General features: G+C 36.8%; 1 protein-coding gene across 1 annotated transcript; it reads left to right on the top strand.

The window, feature by feature from the left end:
- The first annotated feature begins 5,848 nt into the window (after nt 1-5,848).
- LOC140742818 (CLIP domain-containing serine protease HP8) lies at nt 5,849-20,950 on the top strand. Its single transcript, XM_073073844.1, has 7 exons — nt 5,849-5,975; nt 11,858-11,995; nt 12,499-12,613; nt 14,858-15,039; nt 16,640-16,776; nt 18,574-18,705; nt 20,741-20,950. The coding sequence occupies exons 1-7, from the start codon at nt 5,903-5,905 to the stop codon at nt 20,888-20,890; spliced, it is 927 nt and encodes a 308-aa protein (XP_072929945.1). The 5' UTR covers nt 5,849-5,902; the 3' UTR covers nt 20,891-20,950.
- Nucleotides 20,951-22,070: the final 1,120 nt, after the last annotated feature.

The following is a 22,070-nucleotide window of genomic DNA, read 5'->3' on the forward strand; positions in this document are numbered from 1 at the left end:
AAGTAAATGAATTGAAAATTTGAAATATACGATTTTACCGTAATAAGTAGAGCTATTACGGTTAAATCGTATAAAGCCAAATATATAATATGCCAAAATAGTGGTTTCTTGTATGGCGACATTTATTTTCAAGCTTTATTTTAGTATTTGATATAAACACCATTATACATACTCTATATATTAAGCAGTGATAACCTAGTGGTTAAGAAACTCGGCCTCTTGATCGAGGGGTCCGAGGTTAAAATCTCACGCACCTCTGATTTAAAAAAAAAATGTGCTTATTAGAAATTAATTATCACTTGCTTAAACGGTGAAGGAAACATCGTGAGGAAACCTGCATACCTGAGAGATTTATAAAAAAAAATCTGATCTGATCTGAATCTGAAAAGTTATGTGAAGTCTACCAATACGCACTTGGCCAGCGCGGTGTACGATGGCCTAATCCTTCTCATTCTGAGAGGAGACCCGTGCCCAGCAGTGGGACAGTAATGGGTTGATGATGATGATGACATTTTAAGCGCATATCTACTACTGCTCAAGAAATAGAACCCTGTGATAGACAGACAGACAACAAAGGCTTAGAAAACGGGTGCCGTTTTTACTATTTGGATACGGAACCCTAAAAAGTATTGGTACCTATAAAGAGTATGGTAGCGTACATACGTTACTACATTACAGATGTGCATACATCTGTGATGTGATTTCGATGTACCTACAAAAATATTTCGAGAATGTTCTGAAATATAATTATCTACACCACTCAATGACACTTGATAACATTTAATTGTTTTCAGCCTAAATATCGTGTAACAATGTAACATCCGAGATTCTGATTTGTACCAAAATTTAATGAACTTAATGTTTTTATATGTATTATTGTATAGAATTAGCAAACGAGCATTTTATAAGTGACTCTCCCTTATCACATTTATTTCTTCTTCATAACAACAGTGTTAAGCGTTGCTGTGTTCTGGTTTGAGGGTAAGGGAGACACTTTTCCGAGACCTTACGAGTAGCAACTTATCTGTACCCCTACCATGAGTTTTTACGTTTTGACAAATATGACTGTTTTGTTATTTATTTACATATTTGCCCATACAATTTCCAATCAGCGCCCCTAGCGGATTGTATCAGAACTATAGTGTCAGCAACGTAACATTAAATGTCTAAATTGACAAATGGCGCTTTATGTTTTGTCTCTCTTTTTTGCGAACATGTGAGGTAGACAAAAAAACTTGAGCACTTACCTATTGTTACGTTTACTCAGTCTAAGTAAGCAAACGATACAGAATATCTAATGGATTGAGTAAACGTAACGTAAAATTGTGGGATGTTTTGAAAAACCATGGTAAGGGTAATGTAGCCGAACTCAAGTAAGACTCTAATTTTATCAGGGGTTGATTACAAACGTATAGGCAGAAGTAGCCTTTTACCATCAAGTGGACGTTTGCTACCTCTGTATTGTAAAAAAAAGTATACAATTCAAACTAGAATACAGCAAGGATTAACACTGTTGGAAGCAGAAGTCGGTGTGGTGGTGCGTGCGAAGTCGGAACCAAGAAAAATGATAATATTTTCTTTTACTTTAACATTTTCGGAAACTCTAATTCAAGCAAGTACTTTATATTAATTACTAGCTGACCCGGCAACCGTTGTGTTGCCATATAATTTAAATAATGTTAAGGGTGAACAACCCTTATCACTTAGAGGTATAAAAAATAGATAGTAGCCGATTCTCAGGCCTATTGAATATGCATATAACATTTGCTGAAAATCGGTAAAGCCGTTTCGGAGGAGTACGGTAACTAACATTGTGACACGGGAATTTTATATATAAGATTAATATAAAACTAAGACTAATGTATAGGTACTATGAAGAATAATTGGACCAGATTCCATTAATTTACCAACTTGGATACGAAACGAAAATCGAAACAGGGATGGCGATCTGAGATCGATTAATCGAAGAATCGATTTTTCGTACCAAGACAAGAGATTTTTAATATTTATTTTATATAATATAAATAGATTTTAAGAGATAATTTTAATTGGTCTCCTGTAATGGACCGCTTCTGTGAATCGATTTCAGCCTAGAAAATCGAAATTAGATTTTTTCAAAGTTGATTGAATATTAACAAATGTGTTATGAACATTATTTGCTGACGGATACGTATTTCAGGATTGCTTGGTCCTGACGAGCTTTTTTACGCTAGATACGACCATGAATGGATCGAAAATCGATTTTTGGAGAGCCACTTCTTTAGGCTTCGATTTCTTTGCGAATCACACTTCAATCGTATAAGAATCATTTTGGAAAGACTGGCCATCCCTAAATCGAAAATTACGACGACCTTCACCAAGAAGACCTTTCTCGGTCGAAGACTCCTCATCCTCCTCGCATATAAACTCTGCCAATTGCACACGACCACATATATACGTCTGTACACACGACGTCGCACGTTCTTTAAGGACAACCTTATTTTAAAATTTGATTACTAACCACTTGTATTAAAACTAGCTGTGCCCCGCCGTTTCACGCGTAGGAAATGTAATTCAACTATTTGCTGCTGTGTTCGTTGACCACAGCATTGATAGCTTAATGGTTATGAAACTCAGGATTTAGATCGACGGGTCCGAGGTTCAAATCCCAGGTTCCTCTGATTTTTCTAGGAGGAGCTGAGGCTAAGTAATAGAGATTCGTTTTTAAGCTTTGAGTACGGAACCCTAAAAATTGCAACTTTTTACAAGAAATACGAAGAGACACTTAAATTTTATTTATTTGTTTAAGTTCTGAGGTAAAAGATGACTGTGGTTTTCGTGTGACGGTAAACAGGCATTTTCTTAGTAATATTACTTATAAAGGTAAGTAAAGTCCAGTAATCTGCGAACATGAACTATGGTCAGTCGTTCATGGTCAAATACCATGTACTTTAACCGAAGATATTGACACATAAAATGAAAACTCTGATTTTTTTTATAATATAGGAGTAGCAGACGAGCATGCAGTCCACCTGATGGTAAGTGGCTCCTGCCGCCCATGGACATCTGTAATCAACCTCAGATTGGATAGATATTCCTACCTGAGGTCGGCCACAGATGCGCCGCTACCCCTGAGGACTAAGCTGGAACGCCTCGGAAAAGTATGTCTCCGTTACCACACCCTTCAAAACGGAACACAGCAGCGCGTAACACTGCTGTTATTAGGCAGAAATAGGTGCGGTGGTGGTGCCACCGGAGTCGAACCGCAAAGGGTTCTACCACCTTCAAAATATGAAGAAATGATAGATCAGTGGTTTGAAACTTGGCCTCTCAATCGGGGGTCTGGGGTTGGAGTCCCAGGCACGCATCTCTGATTTTTTAAAGTTCCTTGCATATTGCAAATTAACTTTTACTTATGACGGAAAAGAAAAAATCTCAAGATTATAATATAAGATCATACTCTACATTCACCTGATGGTAAGTGGCTACTGCCGCCCATGAACATCTATAATCTGTAATAAATCCCATATAAGATTAGTTTACCTAAGGTCGGCCACAGATCCGCTGCTACTCCTGAGGACTAAACTGGAATGCCTTGGATAAGTATGTCTCCCTTACCACACCCTTCAAACCAGAACACAGCAGCGCTTAACACTGCTGTTATTAGATAGAAATACGTGTGTAACCGGCTTAACGGTAAACAATTGTAATAGTCTTAGCAATTAGCAATTACTAATTAATGCTAGTTATAACTACATCATAAAAAAAATATATTGTTCTACTCTTTGTTTCTATTTACGAATACGCCGTAGGTAATGTGCACTAAGATTTGAATGTGTTTACAGGCTTGTTATATATTGGCCTTAACCACCATAGTTAGGTATTCGCCTTAAACAAAATTATGAAGAAGACATCCGATCATGTACTGCCGCCGTGCCGTGGGAACGCTGACTCCGCACCACTGCTCCGTTTCCATCATATAGTCCCGAACGTGGGAAGTCATTCTGAGTGCACAACATCGCCCCAGCCAGTCACTTAGGATAGTTAGTTATAATTTAGGTTAGGTTTAATCCAAAATTTGTAATATTACAAATTTCCATCCTTATAAGCAACACTATCAGATAGTGGAATAATATAGAGGGTGTATTTTTTTTCAATATGAACTCGTTCAATTCCCGGCTAGGGAAAAAGTTATATTAAAAAACTAATGATGCAGTTTTAGTTTTTATCAAAATCGGCCTCGTAACTCCTTTCGGCATTTTTCGCTAATCCTTATAGTTTCGGATTTGGCCCTGAAGGCCCGTTTGAAAAATTCACCCTGTATATATAAGAAATTCGGTCTTTCTGTATCCTGGCTGCTGCATCCCGACGCAATACATAACTTGCTGCAAAACTTAAATATTATTATGGAAAAAAAATAGGCAATAAAAACAATTATTCAGTTAATTTTTACCTGACTATGGAAGGTAATGTTTTCGATGCTTCTTTAGCATATTCTACAGCCCAAACGGCTTGACGAATTTTTAACTTATAATGTCGTCGGATTTGTCTAAGTTTTGGACTGATATAGGCTACATGACTTCTCTTTTCACATAAGTATTCTTTAGAGTCGGGGTTTTTTAATTACTTTTATACTTAATAATAATATTGAAAATTATAAAAATCTTAATGTCAGTACTTATTGTTTGATAAGTAAGGATTTGTGAAGTTTTAAGCGTGAGTTAATAGATTCTGAACTCAGTTACAATGTTATATTCTTTTTTATTTTCAATTTCATTATTTTTAATACTCCTTATCAATCCCGTGAATAATTTGTGGTATAATAGGAAAAAAAATAAAACAGTCCAGTACCGTACTTTTCTTTTGTTTACTTTGATAACCAATTTTTTTTGTCGTAAGTTTTAACGGGAAAGCGTTCATTAAAATAGGACATCGGACATCATCCAGATAGAGAATCACTAGTGGTGCCCGCGGCTTCGCCCGCATTTTAAAGAAATAATATGACATACATAAAACACAAAATTTGTACCTTCATTGGAATGACAGTGGCGCCATCTGTCGAAAATTGGTCTTACCAACTCCCACACCTTCGTGGGCTCTTAGACAACAACTTTGCTGAAGATCATCACTTGACTGAGTTACTTTCGGATTTATAATATTAGTAAGGATTGAAAATGGTATAATTCTTTGTGGTTAGACTCCAGCGGTAACACCGCCACACCTATTTCAACCTAATAACAGCAGTGTTAAGAAGTGGCGTGTCCTGCTTTGAAGTGCGTGGTAAGGGAGACATATTTATCCAAGACATTCCAGCTTAGTCCTCAGGGTAGCGGCGTATCTGTGGGCGACCTAAGGCACGAAACTAATCTTATCTGGGGTTGATTGCAGATGACCATGGGCAGCAGTAACCACTTACCATCAGATGGACTGCATGCTCGTCTGCTACTTTTATATTATAAAAGGAAATCTTATACATTGACGTATTTATATCTACTGTAACACAACCGCGAAGACACGAACCGTGACTGTAAAAAAAATGAATAGAGATATATAAATTTCAGTATCTGTAGGCTAAAGTCATCTTTATAACAGGGCCCTGTTACCGCTGCTTTTATAACAACGCTTAAGTGTTATGTGTGATAAAAACAACGCTTAAGTGTGATAAAAACAATTTTGGAGACAACGCAGTTTTAGTCGCACGCAATTTTTAATTTAATTAGTAGACTACTCGCAGGTACTACACTATTGAACACTATTATACAATTTGGTCCAGTTATTTACCCGCGAACACAACGCAAACGGTAAAAACGTTTGTGTCGTGTAGCTAATTCAATTTTATCGCTGAATTCGATGCCGTCTGTAATATCCAGTAGTCTGAACGCTGCACTCATGGTTCTCACTTCCTATTAATAATACCTCTAAAATGAGAACTGGACGTAGAATTCACCTGGGCTGCTTCTGGATTATTCTTTTTGGTCTGCGAGATGCCAATTCCGGTGAGATGATTTCATTATTTTAGTATTTAGTGCGTTATTCTGTGATATTAAAACCAGTATTGTAAGATCTGAGAGATTTAATGATTTTGCGTTCTGGTTAAAGCGTTTTCTTGTTTATAATATAGGAGTAGCAGACGAGCATGCTATGCACCTAGGTAATGGTAAGTAGCAATACCGTCCATGGACATTTGTAATCATCCCCAGACAGGAGTGAATTCCTAGTTAGCTGCCCAATCCGATCGCGAATGCGTTGGTTCATCTGAGGACTATTATCTAAAAAATGTCTATCTAGCTGGCATCCACACACTTAAATCGAAACCCAAAAACTGCTTCGCGTTGGAAATAGGTGTTGCCATGGTTCCTTCTAGGTAGAACTAGTGTGATCCTCTTCTTTGTCGTTGCACTCTTGGCAGAGCGGTCGTGGTCATCATGTCTGTCTTTCCTACGGGCCTGATGTAACTACATCAGGCCCGTAGGAAAGACCCGTAGGTGAACTCACCTCACGATGTCACGCCATTTCTCGCAGCTAGCCGATTTACTGGTGCAACGTGCTACTCATGCAATGGGCCATTGGGCAATTGATTTGATCAGTCCAACGTGTGGGTGACCTTCCTCAGGAGTGTGATCCTACCACCTTTCAACTATTTAAGAAAATAACGATAACTTACATTTATAACAAGATCGAATATTTTTCTTACTATTTCAAACAGTCACTCTCATAATAGTTACGATGTTTTGGCTGCGTGTATTAAAATAACACATGTTTATATGTGTATTGTGTATTTACTTCGTGTTATCTTGGTTGTAAATTTGTGTTGGAATTTTATCACTCTTACCTTTTTTATCAAACTGACGTATTTGTGATGACATCACAGTAATAATGTTCTAATCAGAAGTTAGTTTAAGCGCAAATCCAATGATATAGCACTTCTCGTAAGATACAAATAATAATAGGGTTCCGTAGCCAAAACTTAAAACCTTTTTACTGAGCCTTCGCTATCTGTCCGATGTCTTACAGAGAAAGATAGAGTCCTGGTCTTTTGAACCGTAACACATAGACATATGAAATTTTTACAGTGTTTATGGCTGCTATAAAACACTATATAAGGAATTTTGAAAATATAAAAATACAAGAAGCCGGTATTTTGTGCGTAATTCATTTTATTAATTAAACTATTTTACAATATACAGTGTAGAGTATTTTATGTTATTACGGAACCATCTGTGAGCGATTCGTCTTGCACTCACTCATATTGAATTTAAATCAGGTGTAAAAATATATTCGTAATTTCAATTAACTATAAACGTTTTTGATTTCTTATTTATTTGATTTTCCGGTACTAATAATATGTACAACACGTGATCGACGGAGCTACTAAAAATGCACTTTTAATACTGTTAGCTTTCTTATCTAAGATCGATACCCTGTCAAACTAAATTATGCAGCAATTTTTCTAGGGACTTGTCACGCAGACGGTCACATGCGTGTCTCACCCACACGCGTGCATTATCCCGCTGCAGTCTCTTGCCGGCGTCTCTGTAACTTGCATGATAGGAAACGTATCTATGAAACGATAGCATGCGAGCCGCATGTGTGCGGATCAGAACCGCATGCGTGCATTAACGCGCGTGATAGGAAAATGGCCCTTAGCAGCATAATTTGAAATAATTCATTTTGAAAAATATCTCAGGATTAGTTTTGCATTTATTTTGCATATCTTTAAAATGTAAAATATTGTGTTTACACATTTCGATCATCTTAGCTCAATTATATCGCTGCATATACTTAGGTATTTTATAACAGTTTTATAACTAAATAGGTATTCCTTCTGCGAACTTAGGGAAAATGTACAGGTAAAGTTGCCAAAACGATTGGTAATGGGCACGTGCCTATTACTTGTGGTTAAGAGGCACTCGCAACCAAAAGTCAAGGTACCGTTCATATTAATTTGTACACCAAAAAGATATTTTATACAGTCATGCCTGCGATACCTACTTCTGACTATATGAATCATGTAGTCTATGAATTTGTTTACATTATACATTAATATTGAATACTATTGTAACCGCAACAATTAAGGCTTAATATGTGTCTAATCAATTTGCGTTTACCCATTAACGCGTTAAGTGTGAATAATAATTGTTCTAAAATAAGGTTGTACTATTGTGAATCATTGTTCTTATTGTAGGACATCTAAACCACATAGACACTAATAATTAAATTATTATTACAAGAATGAGTCAATAATGTAATATCATTAATATTGTCATTTTATAGTTTGTAGCTGGCCACCTAAACTATCAAATATATACAAGTAAAATAGAGCGTTTTTACCTTTAAAAAGTGAATATATGTAACAGATAAGCCATTAATTGTATGTGTGCAAATAAATAAAATCGAAGTGTCTGCAATTGATATATAAAGAATCTGCGGCACATCTAAAAAACAACACTTACCTATAAAAACATGTCTGTCTGTCTTTCTGCCTGTCTATTTGTTCTGTCTAATCTCCAAAACGGCTTAGCCTATTTTAACGGAACTTTCACAGACAGTGAGCTTATCTTATAAGTAACGTGAGATTGTCCCTGTAGCTCCAGGACGAAAATATGGTTACGGTATCCTCTGCCTGTCGTAAGAGTCGACTAAAAGGGGGCTTTCGGCGTTGCGGGCGGCAAGGATGGGAGCTCTAACCGCTCGGCTAGAGACCCTGGGGAGAACGATGGTATTTATGACCGCATATCGTCGTACGCTCCACAAGGAATGGCGAGCTTTATGTTCATCTGGGCGGATTGCGACGGGGCAACGCGCCTAGAGGACTCCGGTTGCGTTCCTTTGGAGATCCCGGATTCCTCTAGGCAGCACCGAGGACGGTCACCGGGGGTTTTTAGTGCGGTAACACACACTACATAACCCGTCGTGGCTCCCACGGCTTCGGGCAGGTACCTTTTGAAGGTTTCCCCCTCGTCAACAAAAAAAAGGATAAATATTTTTATTGTATTTGTTCTTTGATAGAGAGTATTACGCTTTTAAATGCAGGTGGATCCGCGGGATACTCGTAAGTAATTAATAGAGACAATGTAGAGCTTAGCGAAACTGTACCATAATTAATGTAATACATATTCATTACATATCGGATATCGTCCATAAAAGGCACTGGCATAAACTGGTAATGACTAACCAAAACAAATCGATTTGTTTCGGCTTCGTAATACTTGAGACCGGTGACTCGGTCGCAATTCTACTCAATGAGCGCATCCTTTAAAAAATAATATCTGCGTTCAAGACTAAGTGATGATGTAGGCGTTAAGGGGCAGAGACACTAGCTGTTCGTGTACAACCGTTATTTAAAATCAATCTATCCATTTTTTGTCAAATTTCGATTTTCCTACTACAAATTGTCACACGATTTTTGACAGGCAAAACATTGATCAATGTTCAATTTTTTGCTTACCAAGAAATGTGACAATTTCTATTAGGCAAAAATTGACAAATTTCGTTCTTTAACAATTTTAGACATCAAATTTTGATGTCTGACAATTCATAGTAGGCATAAATTGACAAATTTCGATCCTTGACCATTTCTAGTAGGCAAAAATTGAAAATTTTTATTTTTGACAATTTCTAGTTGGCAAACATTGACAAATTTCGGCCTTTCACAATTTCTAGTAAATAGGCACAAAATATTCAAATTGTTAAATAAATTTTACTTGACATAAACTGTTGTTAGCGTATTAACTAACTGTCGTTCGTGTGGTACTAACCTTACTTGACATGATAAATAATGTAATTCAATTAGCGACGGTATATGTATCTCTCAGGCAGTACAAAGAACGAGTAAGACGTCTTTATAGAGCACAATATAACGGAGACAAGTTATAAAGGACACAATCATTTAAATAATTCGAACACCGATTTGAAAGTATATCGGTTATTTATGTTTCTTTATGAAACTGTTTGTGGATAATTGGTTACTGCCACCCATGGGAATCTGTAATCAACCCCAGATAAGATTAGCTTCCTATCTGATGTTGCTCACAAATGCCGCTACCCCTGAGGACAAAGCTGGAATGCCTCGAATAAGTATGTCTCCCTTACCCCAACCAAGAACCAGACCAATCAACTCAAACCAGAACACATTTACGCGTAACACTGCTGCTTTTAGACAGAAATAGGTGTGATGGTGTCACCGGAGTCGAACTAAAGAGGGTTCTATCACTTTCCAAACCTTCGTAATGTTCACCTGGGCAACGCGCTCAGAGTAATCCCGGAGATTTTGACGCGGCGCCGAAGACGGCCACGGGACGGATTTTTGTGCAGAAAGAATCCTACATAACCCAGTATTCTTTCCACGGCACCGTACCACTTAAAGGTTTCTCCCTTGTAAAAAAGGCATTCCGGACTGAGCGTCTATAGTCGTTGATAAACTGGTCACACGGGATTTCATAAATAATAATATAAAGTATTACTTTATAATATATTAAATATAATATATAATTTATAATATACAGGCAATAAATCAAAACAAATCTTACCAAAATCATTAGGAAACCGCATCTAGCACGCGCAGTCACATCCGGGAAAAATAATACCCAATTTTTTCTGGGTTTTTGAAGTTGATGATAAATAATAATTATTTCTCATTGATGCACACATCTATAAATAAATATATAATAACAGGTGTTTCACCAAAATTTGTAATGGATATCTTAATTCTAATCGTTAGTTCTTGATCCTGATGAGGATAATGAGACAACATTATTAAAATAGTGTATTGTCATCCGTTCTTGATAATTGTTCAAAATTTTAAATTAATCTGACCGTTCAAAGTGGTTAAAAATCGAGTTCAAAGATTCCGTTACATACCCGATACATAAAGGCCAAGCTAATAAAAAAGTTTTATAAAATTTACCTACCTACGTACTGAAGTAAAAAATAAAAAAATAAGTATACAATGCTGATGTCATCTGTATCAATTTTACGAAACCGTAATCGTAAGGGCAATACGTTGATAAGTAAAATAGAAAGATACTTTACCGTCTTGATGTTGAATGAGCCACAAAAGGATGATTTTGTCATTTATTTTATGAAATCTTGACACATAAAAACATTTTACTGAAAATTTACGTATAAATAACTAATACTACGTAACTTACTTTAATGAAATAAGAATTTCAAACATCTTAGGGACATTTTAGAACGGGGACGTGGCAAAACTTTCTTTAAGCAACAATTTCAATTCTCAAAACTGGTTACTTTCTTGTTAGGAGTGATCGATCTATGTATTTTACTCATCTAAGGGGCAATATAAGATGATTAATGAACAATTGATTGAATGAGTGCAAAGCCCACACACGTCATCACATCACGAGTTAATAGAGACTACTTGAACACAAGATTTCCAACCAGCTACGGACTTTCCTATGTATTTCTATATATTGGATCCTTTTATAAGTATTGTTTAATATTGTATTAACAAATAAGCATACCGAATTTGAAGGTGGTAGAACCCTTTGTGGTTCGATTCCGGCGGGACCTCCGCCACACCTGTTTCTGTCTCATAGTAGCAGACGAGCATTCAGTCCACCTGAATGAAGTGGCTACTGCTGCCCATGGACATCTGTAATCAACCCCAGATTGGATTAGATATTCCTATCTGATGTCGACCACAAATGCGCCCCTACGCCTGAGGACTAAGCTGGAACGCCTCAGAAATAAATAATTTCCCTTACCACACCCAAGAAACCAGAACACAGAAGCGATTAACACTCCTGTTATGAGGTAGAAATAGGTGTGGCAGTGGTGCCTCCGTAGTCGAACCACAAAGGATTCTACCAACTAAATCGAATATGAAATAAGAATTAATAACTAATTAATGTTCTAGCCGACGATGTGTCTAACCACCCAGCTTGGACAATCCTGGATTCCTTTGAATGTGGGTACAGCGCAGCTGATCGGATCATTGGAGGGATGAACGCTTCTCTTGGCCAGTTCCCCTGGATTGTACGTCTTGGCTATACTTGTAAGATATAAAATATACTTGTCCTTAATATATTTTATACTGAAGTAGTAAAATAGCATGCAGTCCACCTGATCATAAGTGGCAACGGCCACGCCCGGACATCTTTAATAATTAATCGTAATTAGGTTTAGATTCCTTCCTGACGTCATCCATAGATGTAAACCCCTACAAGATTCTTCCTTACAAGACTCTTCGAGTCGGAATACTCGTACAACATCGTTCAACACTGCTTCCATAAGGCAGAAATGGGTGTGTTGATGGTGTTGCTGTGTTCTGGTTTGAAAGGTGTGGTAAGGGAGACATACTTTCCTGAGGTTTAGCTTAGTACTCAGGGTTAGAGGCGCATCCATGGCCGACCTCAGATGAAGGAAGAGGAATATCTAAACCTATCTGGGGTTGATTACAGATGTCTATGGGCGGCAGTAGCCACTTACCATCAGGTGGACTACATTCCCGTCTGCTACTCCTGCTGCTATATTTAAAAAAAAAACTTGTTTCTGCAGTCCAAGATGATGATGAAATCGACTTCATGTGTGGCGGCGCGCTCGTGTCTGACCGACACGTGTTGACTGCAGCACACTGTGTGGACCATTCAGTCGCACCAGTGGAGTTCATCCTGTGAGTATTGCATACAATGGTACACAGGACCTTACGCTTGTTACTTACAAATCAACCGTACATGAGTTTTGTTTCTGTATGGAGTTGCTTTCTCCGCTTCTTCTCCATAGCCAAACACCTTCCGAAGTGGTGCCGCGGTGGTAGATTGTAGATTTAAAAAGAGCATTCTTGTTTTTGTATACATCAGTTGTGAATATATAAATGAGATTTAAATTTGAATTTAAATGCCAGAACTAAGCTAAACTATTGAATGAAATAAGGAAATAAAATCATAAGGAATGACAATGAAATGAAAAGACACACTTAAGCTAATGGATAGATTATGAGATATAGTAGTGAAAGGGTTGAGGACGTTAGTAAATAATTTACACTATAAATACATAATTAATAGCAATTCCCAATGAGTATATTGTTTAAGAATTACCAATATAGGTCCGGTTATAAAATATAAAAAAAATAACAATCCCCACTGGTAGGGATTTGTCGGTGGGGATTTCCGGAATAAACCATTTATTTACATTGGTAATTATAAAATATGTTTTTCACTATGTTACGAAGTCACTGAATGTTATCTCAGCTTTTCTAAGTAACGATAATGAATGGGTTTTGCTATTACGTTCAAATATTTATAATAAACTAGCTGTGCTCCGCGGTTTTACTCGCGTTAAAAAGTAATTCTAACGCGGGTGTCCCCTCCCCGGGGCACGGCTAGTTCTGAAATATAAGTAGCCTAAGTTACTCCTTATTACATCAGCTACCATCAGTCCAGCCATTTCAGAGATTAGCCAGAACAAACAGACAGACATACAAAAATTGTAAAAAATGTTATTTTGTTGTATGTACCGTATTTATATTCATATGCATGTAGTAAAAAGCGGTTATTTCAATATTAAAAACAGACACTCCAATTTTATTTATATGTATAGATAAATAGGTCATGATCGCATAAGAATGATTAAATTCCCACTGTTTTGATCACATACTTGTACACTCTTCCTCAATTTCATATGGTTGGGTAAATCACTTGCGTATGGGTAACATTGGCGTGGTATTTCTAACACGCTTTTATCAGCTCTACTATAAAACAACAAGTAATCAAATCTTGGAAATCAATTTGACCTACTTCTAATTGCCTTATCGAAATAAAACTTTGTATGTGCCTATTTGTAGTTAGGATGACAATTTAGCATCTTGGGGCTGATCTACGCGCGTTATTAATACTCAATCTATCCTACTATCCTCTATTTTGCCTACCAACGATCGAAACATGTCAATTTCTAGTTGGCGGTAATAAAATCAATGTAATATATAATGTTTTTCCTACCAAAAATCTAAATTTGTCATATTCTGGTTAATGACGATGATGTGTGTTACCTACGCCTGTACGCATATAAAATAGAATTAAAATATCACTTAAAAAAGCTTGTAAAAAGATCGCATAGCTTACAAAATTGTCAATAGATGGCATTGTTTGATGCTGTTAAGTTCATTAGCGTCAAATAATACGCGACTTGGATTCAACCAAGCATTGTTTTTTTGTTTTTTTTTTTTAAATGCACCAAAAGACAACTATAGGTACAAACAGACGATTGAATGACGTTTAATCTTTTTTGCATATTCCAAGTATAAAAAATAGATTCGATGGCCATTGATAAAATATAATATATGTCAATGGACAGCATCATCATCAACCCATTACTGTCCCACTGCTGGGCACGGGTCTCCTCTCAGAATGAGAAGGATTAGGCCATAGTCTGCCGCGCTGGCCAAGTGCGTATTGGTAGACTTCATATACCTTTGAGAATTTTTTTCTATAAATCTCTCAGGTATGCAGGTTTCTTCACGATGTTTTCCTTCGCCGTTTAAGCAAGTGATAATTATTTTTTAATACACACATAATTTTTGAAAATCAGAGGTGCGTGCCTGGGATTTGAACCTCGGACCCCTCGATCGGGAGGCCGAGTTTCTTAACTACTAGGCTATTACTGCTTTTTATAAATTTTAAAATATAATATATGTCAATGGACAGCATAAACGATTTCAATCAAAAAGTAAAAATGTCACTGGCCACCGAAACTCGTCCATTTTTAAATAGCCATTGATAAAACATACGCAATGGACAGCGATTCAAATTAAAAAGTACATACTAATTTAATAATAAAATAACACTGGCCACCGGAAGTCGTGTTTTTTTAAATGGCGGACTTGTAATTAGACGCTTTTTAACATATTTATTATTTATAGAACATCAGTTCGCGCGGGGGAACACAATGTGGGGACTGATCCAGATTGTGAACTGAGTGTCTGCGCGCCACCTGTCCAGGACCGATCCGTCAAAGTAATCAGAAGTCACTATTCTTTCAACAACCCCACTTTCCACAACGATATCGCTGTTCTTGTACTGGATAATCCTTTGAATTTAAACGGTATGCATATTTAAGAATATTTTAACTCTTTGTTATCTACAAAGTATTTTTTATAATTAAGATATTTTTATAATACAGGAGTAGCAGACGAACAAGCAGTCCACCTGATGGTAAGAGGCTACTGTCGCCCATGGACATCGGTAATCAACGCCAGATAGGATTAGATATTCTTACCTGAAGTCGGTCACAGATGCGTCACTACACCTGATTATTAAGCTGAAACGCCTCGGAAAAGTATGTCTCCCTTACCACACCCATAAAACCACAACACAGCAGCGCAACACTGTTGTTATTAGGTAGAAATAGGTGCCGCCGGAGTCGAACCACAATGGGCTCTACCACCATCAAAATGTTCGTTTCATATAATGTGCAAGACAAAGCCTCCCACGAACAAGTGTGATCAGCTCCATATTGAACAGGTTCTACTTGAAGCTGTTTACAGATGTGTTACAACTCCTCAGAATTTTCAAATTATATTTAATTTAATTTAACAGGCATCTACAGCCTTCCGTATATTCGCAGGTTTTACCTGAAGCTGTTTCCAGATGTGTTGCAAGTTGCAACTCCTAGGGATTAACATGCTTGAATCATAAATGTAACTCGGCATCCACACCCTTCCGTGGAAACATCTCTATACGCTATCTATATTACTATCTATAGTTGCTTTACGCTAGATATAGGTGGAGCGATGGTAGCTTCCAGTCCAAAACATACCCCGTTGTACATTCTATTAAGTCAATTTTAAGTTTTGACAGTTACTCAGCCATGACTCAAGATGTAACGATATATTCCTAATGACCCTTACATACGCATGGGACAAACCCTCCTATGTTACGCTCCATTAATAACAATTGCTAGGATTGATAATAAGTGACCATACAAGCTCGTCAGTGAAAATTATGACTAATGACAGTAACGACAACTTACGTAAACGTCTTAGTATTTCTAGCAATCGACGTAATTGTTTGGAGTTTCTACATGCGCTTCCGCACGCTCCCGTTTTTAGTACTGACGTAGATATTTTTCAGGTAAACATATAAAAATAGCATATGCCCTCATTAAAAATGGTTTGGTTTAAGATTTCCGAGCATGCAGTACAGGCGATACCACCGCCACACCTATTTCTGTCTAATAACAACAGCGTTAAGCGCTGCTGTGTTCTAGTTTGAAGAGTGTGGTAAGGGAGACATACTTTTCCGAAGCATTCCAGCTTAATCCTCAGGGGTAGCGGCGCATCTGTAACCGACCTCAGGTAGAAATGTAATCTTTTCTGTGGTTGATTACAGATATCCGTGGGCAGCTGTAGCCATTTACCATCAGGTGATCTGTACGCTCGTCTGCTACTTCTATATAATGAAAAAAATGTTCAAAACGTCTTTTTTGGCCGAAACTTGTCTGAAGCCGAAACCGCAGTCGATTACTAGTTATTTCCGCCACCCAAATTTATTACCGCTTGAGTCATGCACTTACATGACTTTCATTTTTGCAAAATCTAGAAAATATATCGCGTCTTCAATTTCCAGTTATAATTTCTGATGAAACTCTGACAATATTGCATTACTTGACCTTTCATTGGTATAATATTAATCATGTTATACAGACTATGTGACGCCGATTTGCTTGCCGCGCGGTGAACAATTGAGAGATTTGGCTCTGGGAGAATACGTGATCTCAGCTGGATGGGGTAAAACTAATGTGGTTACAGAAGAACGAGCAGAAGTTTTACAGTTTATAGCAGTATGTATCACACTTCACATGAGTTAAATAAATAATAGACACTACATAATAATGGCTTCATCAGGCAAATGATTCTGATGATTTTGGGAAAAGAGATCCAGAAATATTAATATGGCTGACTTAAATACTTATCTAATAGTACTGATTAATTTTTAACTAGTTTAATACCCACCAGAAATTAATTTATCCTATATTTTGCCTAGAAAGATCGAAGTTTGTCAATTCGACCGGCTAGGAATTGACTTATTTTCATAATCAAAAAGTGCACTTAGGTATAATAATAAATAACGGGACCAATAGTCTTAATTGTCTGTTTTTTTCTGTATTATATAATTTATATCGCGGTCATATCGGTGCATATTATGCACACCAGTGAACATCCATTTCTCAACCACGTGACGACTTCGGTAAAACCCGCTTTCTCGCGGGAGGTTAATTAAGGTTGGACTTATTTCTTACTAATAATACTTATTGGACGTATTTTCGTGGTTCTGTAAAAGGATGCATGTATCGGAGACGATTTTCCAAAAGAATTCGGATCAAGTACGGTCTGTTTAAAGCCTTTAGCCTATACTACTTTTAGTACTAAGTACTATTTCAACTGTTGTCTATATTCTTCTTACAACGAGAGATACGACGATACAAGTCATACCAGAGTCAATTGAAAATGAGAAATGATGGAAACGTTTCGTTTAACTCTCGTTTATAACAATAATCAATATTTTGCCTACGAAAGCTCAAAATTTAACAATGACAATAGGCAGAATTTGTGATATTCGATCTTGGGTAAGCAAAAAATGGCTTTATTTGACCGATCTATCTTTGTTTGATTCACACATCGCGGAAAATTTGTCTCTACATTGCTATAACCTCGGCCTACCAACAAATATTCTAGATTTATACTATAGAAAACTACTTCTACTTGTTAATTAATAAACAATAGTGTAACATAATAGAATTATTATATGTTCCACCACCTATCTATCCTTCTATTCTTTCCACGTCTTTCTATTGACGTCATTCATAATACTACATAACTTAGTTTTTCTAAGAAGCATCGTTTATCTGTTTTTCATTGTACTGCAGTGTGCAAATATTTGGGGACTTTATCGCACAAAATCAATCTAGTGATATTATGTAAAGTGATTAAATTTTCCTCTGCTTATCAGATAATTATGTTTTTCTCCACAAAATTATAAATATCATAAATTCAGGAGAAAGGCTTTGTTTACTTACCTTACTTACCTTACTTACCTTACTTGTTTACTTACTTTGGAAATTACCTTGTTTAGTCATAATGACTTCATCATCAACCTGTTATTGTCACACTAAAAAAAAGACTTTTCTCTTAGATTAAAAATAATTATGGTCCATCAAATTAAGAGGGAGATGGACTCCGCATTCTTCCTAAGAGGCTCATGACTAAATTTAAGATGTGACTTGGATTTAAATCCAGATTTCATGAAAACATAGATTGTGTTATTATTTTTGTTGTTCTCGTTTTTTTGATATATTATTGTTGTTGATAATAACAAACTAATTTTACACAAGAGACAGCTTTATTTGAAAATGACTTATTGAGTTGCAGGCAATAACTTTTTATATAATATCTATGTATATAAAAAAGTCCAAAATCGTGTTAATTAAACTATTTATAAATTAAGAATCGCTGGAACGAGTTTTATAATTTTTGTTTTCTTGAATTTGTCCCCTCCTGATTCGTAGAATCACTATATAACAATTTAGGTGATACGAAGATCCCCGGGTCAACTAGTATATGAAAGTTATTTTTTTCAGCTGCCAATAGTAAGACCAGATTTATGTGTATTCTTTGAGAAATGGATCAAATTGGGTCCATCGCAGCTGTGCGCTGGGGGGCAGAAGAACAAGGACACGTGTGGGGGAGACTCTGGTGGTCCGTTGATGAAGGTAATTATCAAAAATATACTTGGGAAAATTGGTTTATAGGACATTTTCTAATTAAAAACCCCATTGGGTAATCTCCGAAACTACTGGACCGATTTTAACGCCATTTTCACTGCCTGTAGCGGCGCATCTATCGCCGGGGTCAGGTAGGAATGTAATCCTATCCGAGGTTGGTTACAGTTGTCCATTCGCGGCAGTAGCTAGGCTAGGATTTAGAAAGAAAGAAAGAAAATAATTTACATTACACTAACCTCCCTTTGACATCAAAAAAAAAAAAATTTGGTCCTCTGACAATTGCAGCCCAAATGTAACAATTCAATGACTAATAAAATATTCTGTACACGGTTACTAACTGACTAAGTGCTGTATTCAATGTCAATCATTGACAATGTAGGAATAAAAAGTCTATCAGTATCTAACTGTGACTAAGAAATGAGTCACACACAATGAATTTTCTCCTTTATGTAAGTTTAATTACACAAACATTTACACTTCTTACATGTATCCAATTGCGTCATCAAACTTTTTAGTATCGGAAATTTTAAGTAATTAGGAACTTATTTTATTATGCACTTTCGCTCGTTAACCTGCACAAAAGGAGGTTGCTGTATTTAGTCATGAATACTAAATGTATGTTCAAAGAATTATCAAAAAAAATATTTTATTGGGCAGTATTTATTAACGGAGTTCAAAAATGGAAGCGGTATACTTTTGTTGTTTATTTTATCTGAGTGTGGAAGGTAATGTTTTTCTGTGGAAGGTAATGTGTGTCTCATTCTTTACCACGCTTTGCAGCACAAACGACTTACGATTGTAACATATGAGGTGTCGTGAAATCGTCTAAACTGTCAGATTTAGGAGACATTACTTCTCTTTTCATGTACTTTTACGCAGTCGCCTATATTAATTACTTGGTAACTTATTATTAAGTAGGTACTTATACACATTTGATATTAAGTACTTAAAGATAACATCGTCCTGAAAGAACTGTAAGATTTGATGGGGCTCTTCAAAAAAGGTGCAAAAAGAGCTCTCATACAAAGCCGGCGATGCATTGGCGACTCCTCTGGTGTTGCAAATGTCCATAGGCGGCGTTGACTACTTTCCATCAGGTTGCACGTCTGCCTAATCGTTAGGTTAAACGATAAAAAAAAAAAGATAATAGTGTTAATTTTCGTCCTCGTCATGAAAATCAGAATCAGAGGAGTCATCGTTGTAGATTTCGCTTGCATCAGCATGAATCTGCATACACGTGATAATTTTAAGTAGGTACCGTTCGAACCACAGAAGTACGTGTATTACGTAAGCAAGGGGAGGCGGGAAGCAGTGATGGAGCTCGTCGTACGCCCGGGGCGGATATGTTGAATGGCCTTTCTTTTTTTTTTTTGTTAATGAGAAATTTTGAAGGTTTCCCTTCAAAAAGTACCCGGTGCCGTGGGTGACACAGGGTTATGTGGGACTCTTACCGCACTAAAACCCCTCCAGTGGCCGTCCTCGGCGCTGCGTAGAGGACTCAGGGATCTCCAAAGGAGGCCTTTAATTAGGTTATTTTTTACTTTTTACTTAGGAGACATAATTTATAAAATAATTCATGCGGAACAAGTGTGAATTGATAAACTTCACCTACATCGATTACTTTTGTTAGGCTCTTAAGCGTGCATGTTTTCTCAAAATGTTTTCCTTCAGCGTTATATAAAGCTTAATGTCCCAATAGGCATACGTTCCAAAAATCGGTTCGCCTGGTGCCTGGGATTGAACCTCGGAAATTTAGTGTGTGTCGAATTTCAAGCTACTACGCTATCACTGATGTGCATACATTGATACGATATACGATATCGGTCGTCCTATGCCGCGGCGTGACTTCGCCGAGTGGCGCAGGGTTTACAGGCCTCGAGGAATCCCTCCTTACCCGGGCCTACTCCTCAGTGGGTACACTGCCCATCGGTGTTGTGAACTGCCAGGCATCAGTGCAGTATTCGGTCCTCTACGTGACCTGTGATATACATTTATAGTGCATTTCTATTCTATTCTATTCCAGGTTTTCGACACGCCTGAGGGCCCCAAGACTTTTCTGGTTGGGGTTGTATCATTCGGAACTTCAATATGTGGTATCAAGAAGCCTGCTGTCTACACATCGGTCTCGCATTTTATTAAATGGATCCTAGACACAATTATAAATACCTATTAATTGTTTATTTTAAGTGCTTACAAAAATATGTAACAAAATATTGAAGATTTTTTATTTATTATTAGCGTTGTTACTTATGTTTTATTTCTAACCAGGCCTTTACTTTTAGTGTTCCTATATTTACCTAAGTACTATGAAAACAACAAAAATAGCTAATTATTTCTGCTTGAACTTGAATTATGTGTTCTCACTTGTTTTTACTCAGTTGGTTCGCATGTATGCGTAATCTATACTTTATCATAACGAAAAGACCTTCAATTATTGTACTTATAATTGATTGTAAATTTTAATAAAGATTTTAAATTTAATGATAAAAGTAGCTGTTCAATGGTGAAACTCGCATCAGCCGATATTTATAAAATTTAATTCAAGATATTTTGGAAGGTAGAACCCGATCAACTCCGGCGGCATCACCGCGCTGCTGTGTTCTGGTTGGATGGGTGTGGTAAGGGAGACATACTTTTCAGTACGGTAGCGAGACGGCAGCGGCTGTGGCCAACTTCAAGTAGGAAACTAATTTTATCTGGAGTTGATAAATGTCCATAGGCGGCAGTAGCTACTTACCATCAGGTGGACTGCATGCTCGTCTGGTACTCCTATATTATATAAAAATACAGCTACCTACATTACGTGTGTATCTTCACGTTAAAAGGAATTCCCTTTCCACTATTTCCTTAAAAGGACGTGCTAAATACCATGATGATGAAATCTTCAACTGAAATAAAACAGCTACAATTGAAAATACGTTGAATCAAACTGTCAGTACATATTATTGGAAATCCGTGAATGGGAGGAAATTGAAGTATTACTAAAAACTTACGTACAATGACGTTACAATATTTTCAATAATGACACAAGGGTAAGGGCTGCTGCGTTCCGGATTGGAGGGTGTGATAAGGTACTTCAATTCAAATTCAAGGCGGTCTACGTTTAGAGCGAAGATGTTTCTTCAGGGGGGTTACTACCATCTCTTAACACAATATTATTTTAATCATACTTTTACTTTTTTGCAGGAAATTTAAATTTTTAAGCAAAATATGACAATTTCAGTTGGTTTTATACAATGGATAAGCGAAAAATTAATAAGGGTTTACGTTTGTTCAACTGTGTATGACGGGATATGTTACTGTTTTAAGGAGAAAATAAAACTTACCTGAACTATGATGGTTTTTAAAAGATG

This window comes from Epargyreus clarus, unplaced genomic scaffold, assembly GCF_041222505.1.
Source record: "Epargyreus clarus isolate Ecla_fem2 unplaced genomic scaffold, WU_Ecla_fem_2.2 ptg000006l, whole genome shotgun sequence".
NCBI lineage: Eukaryota > Metazoa > Arthropoda > Insecta > Lepidoptera > Hesperiidae > Epargyreus > Epargyreus clarus.

What these genes read in the sequence shown, in the direction of transcription:
- LOC140742818 (XM_073073844.1), top strand. Translation starts at nt 5,903, where the DNA reads ATGAGAACTGGACGTAGAATTCACCTGGGCTGCTTCTGGATTATTCTT. An exon ending in TGTACGTCTTGGCTATACTT is followed by an intron (nt 11,996 to 12,498) that starts GTAAGATATAAA and finishes TTGTTTCTGCAG; the next exon opens with TCCAAGATGATGATGAAATC. An exon ending in GCACCAGTGGAGTTCATCCT is followed by an intron (nt 12,614 to 14,857) that starts GTGAGTATTGCA and finishes TATTATTTATAG; the next exon opens with AACATCAGTTCGCGCGGGGG.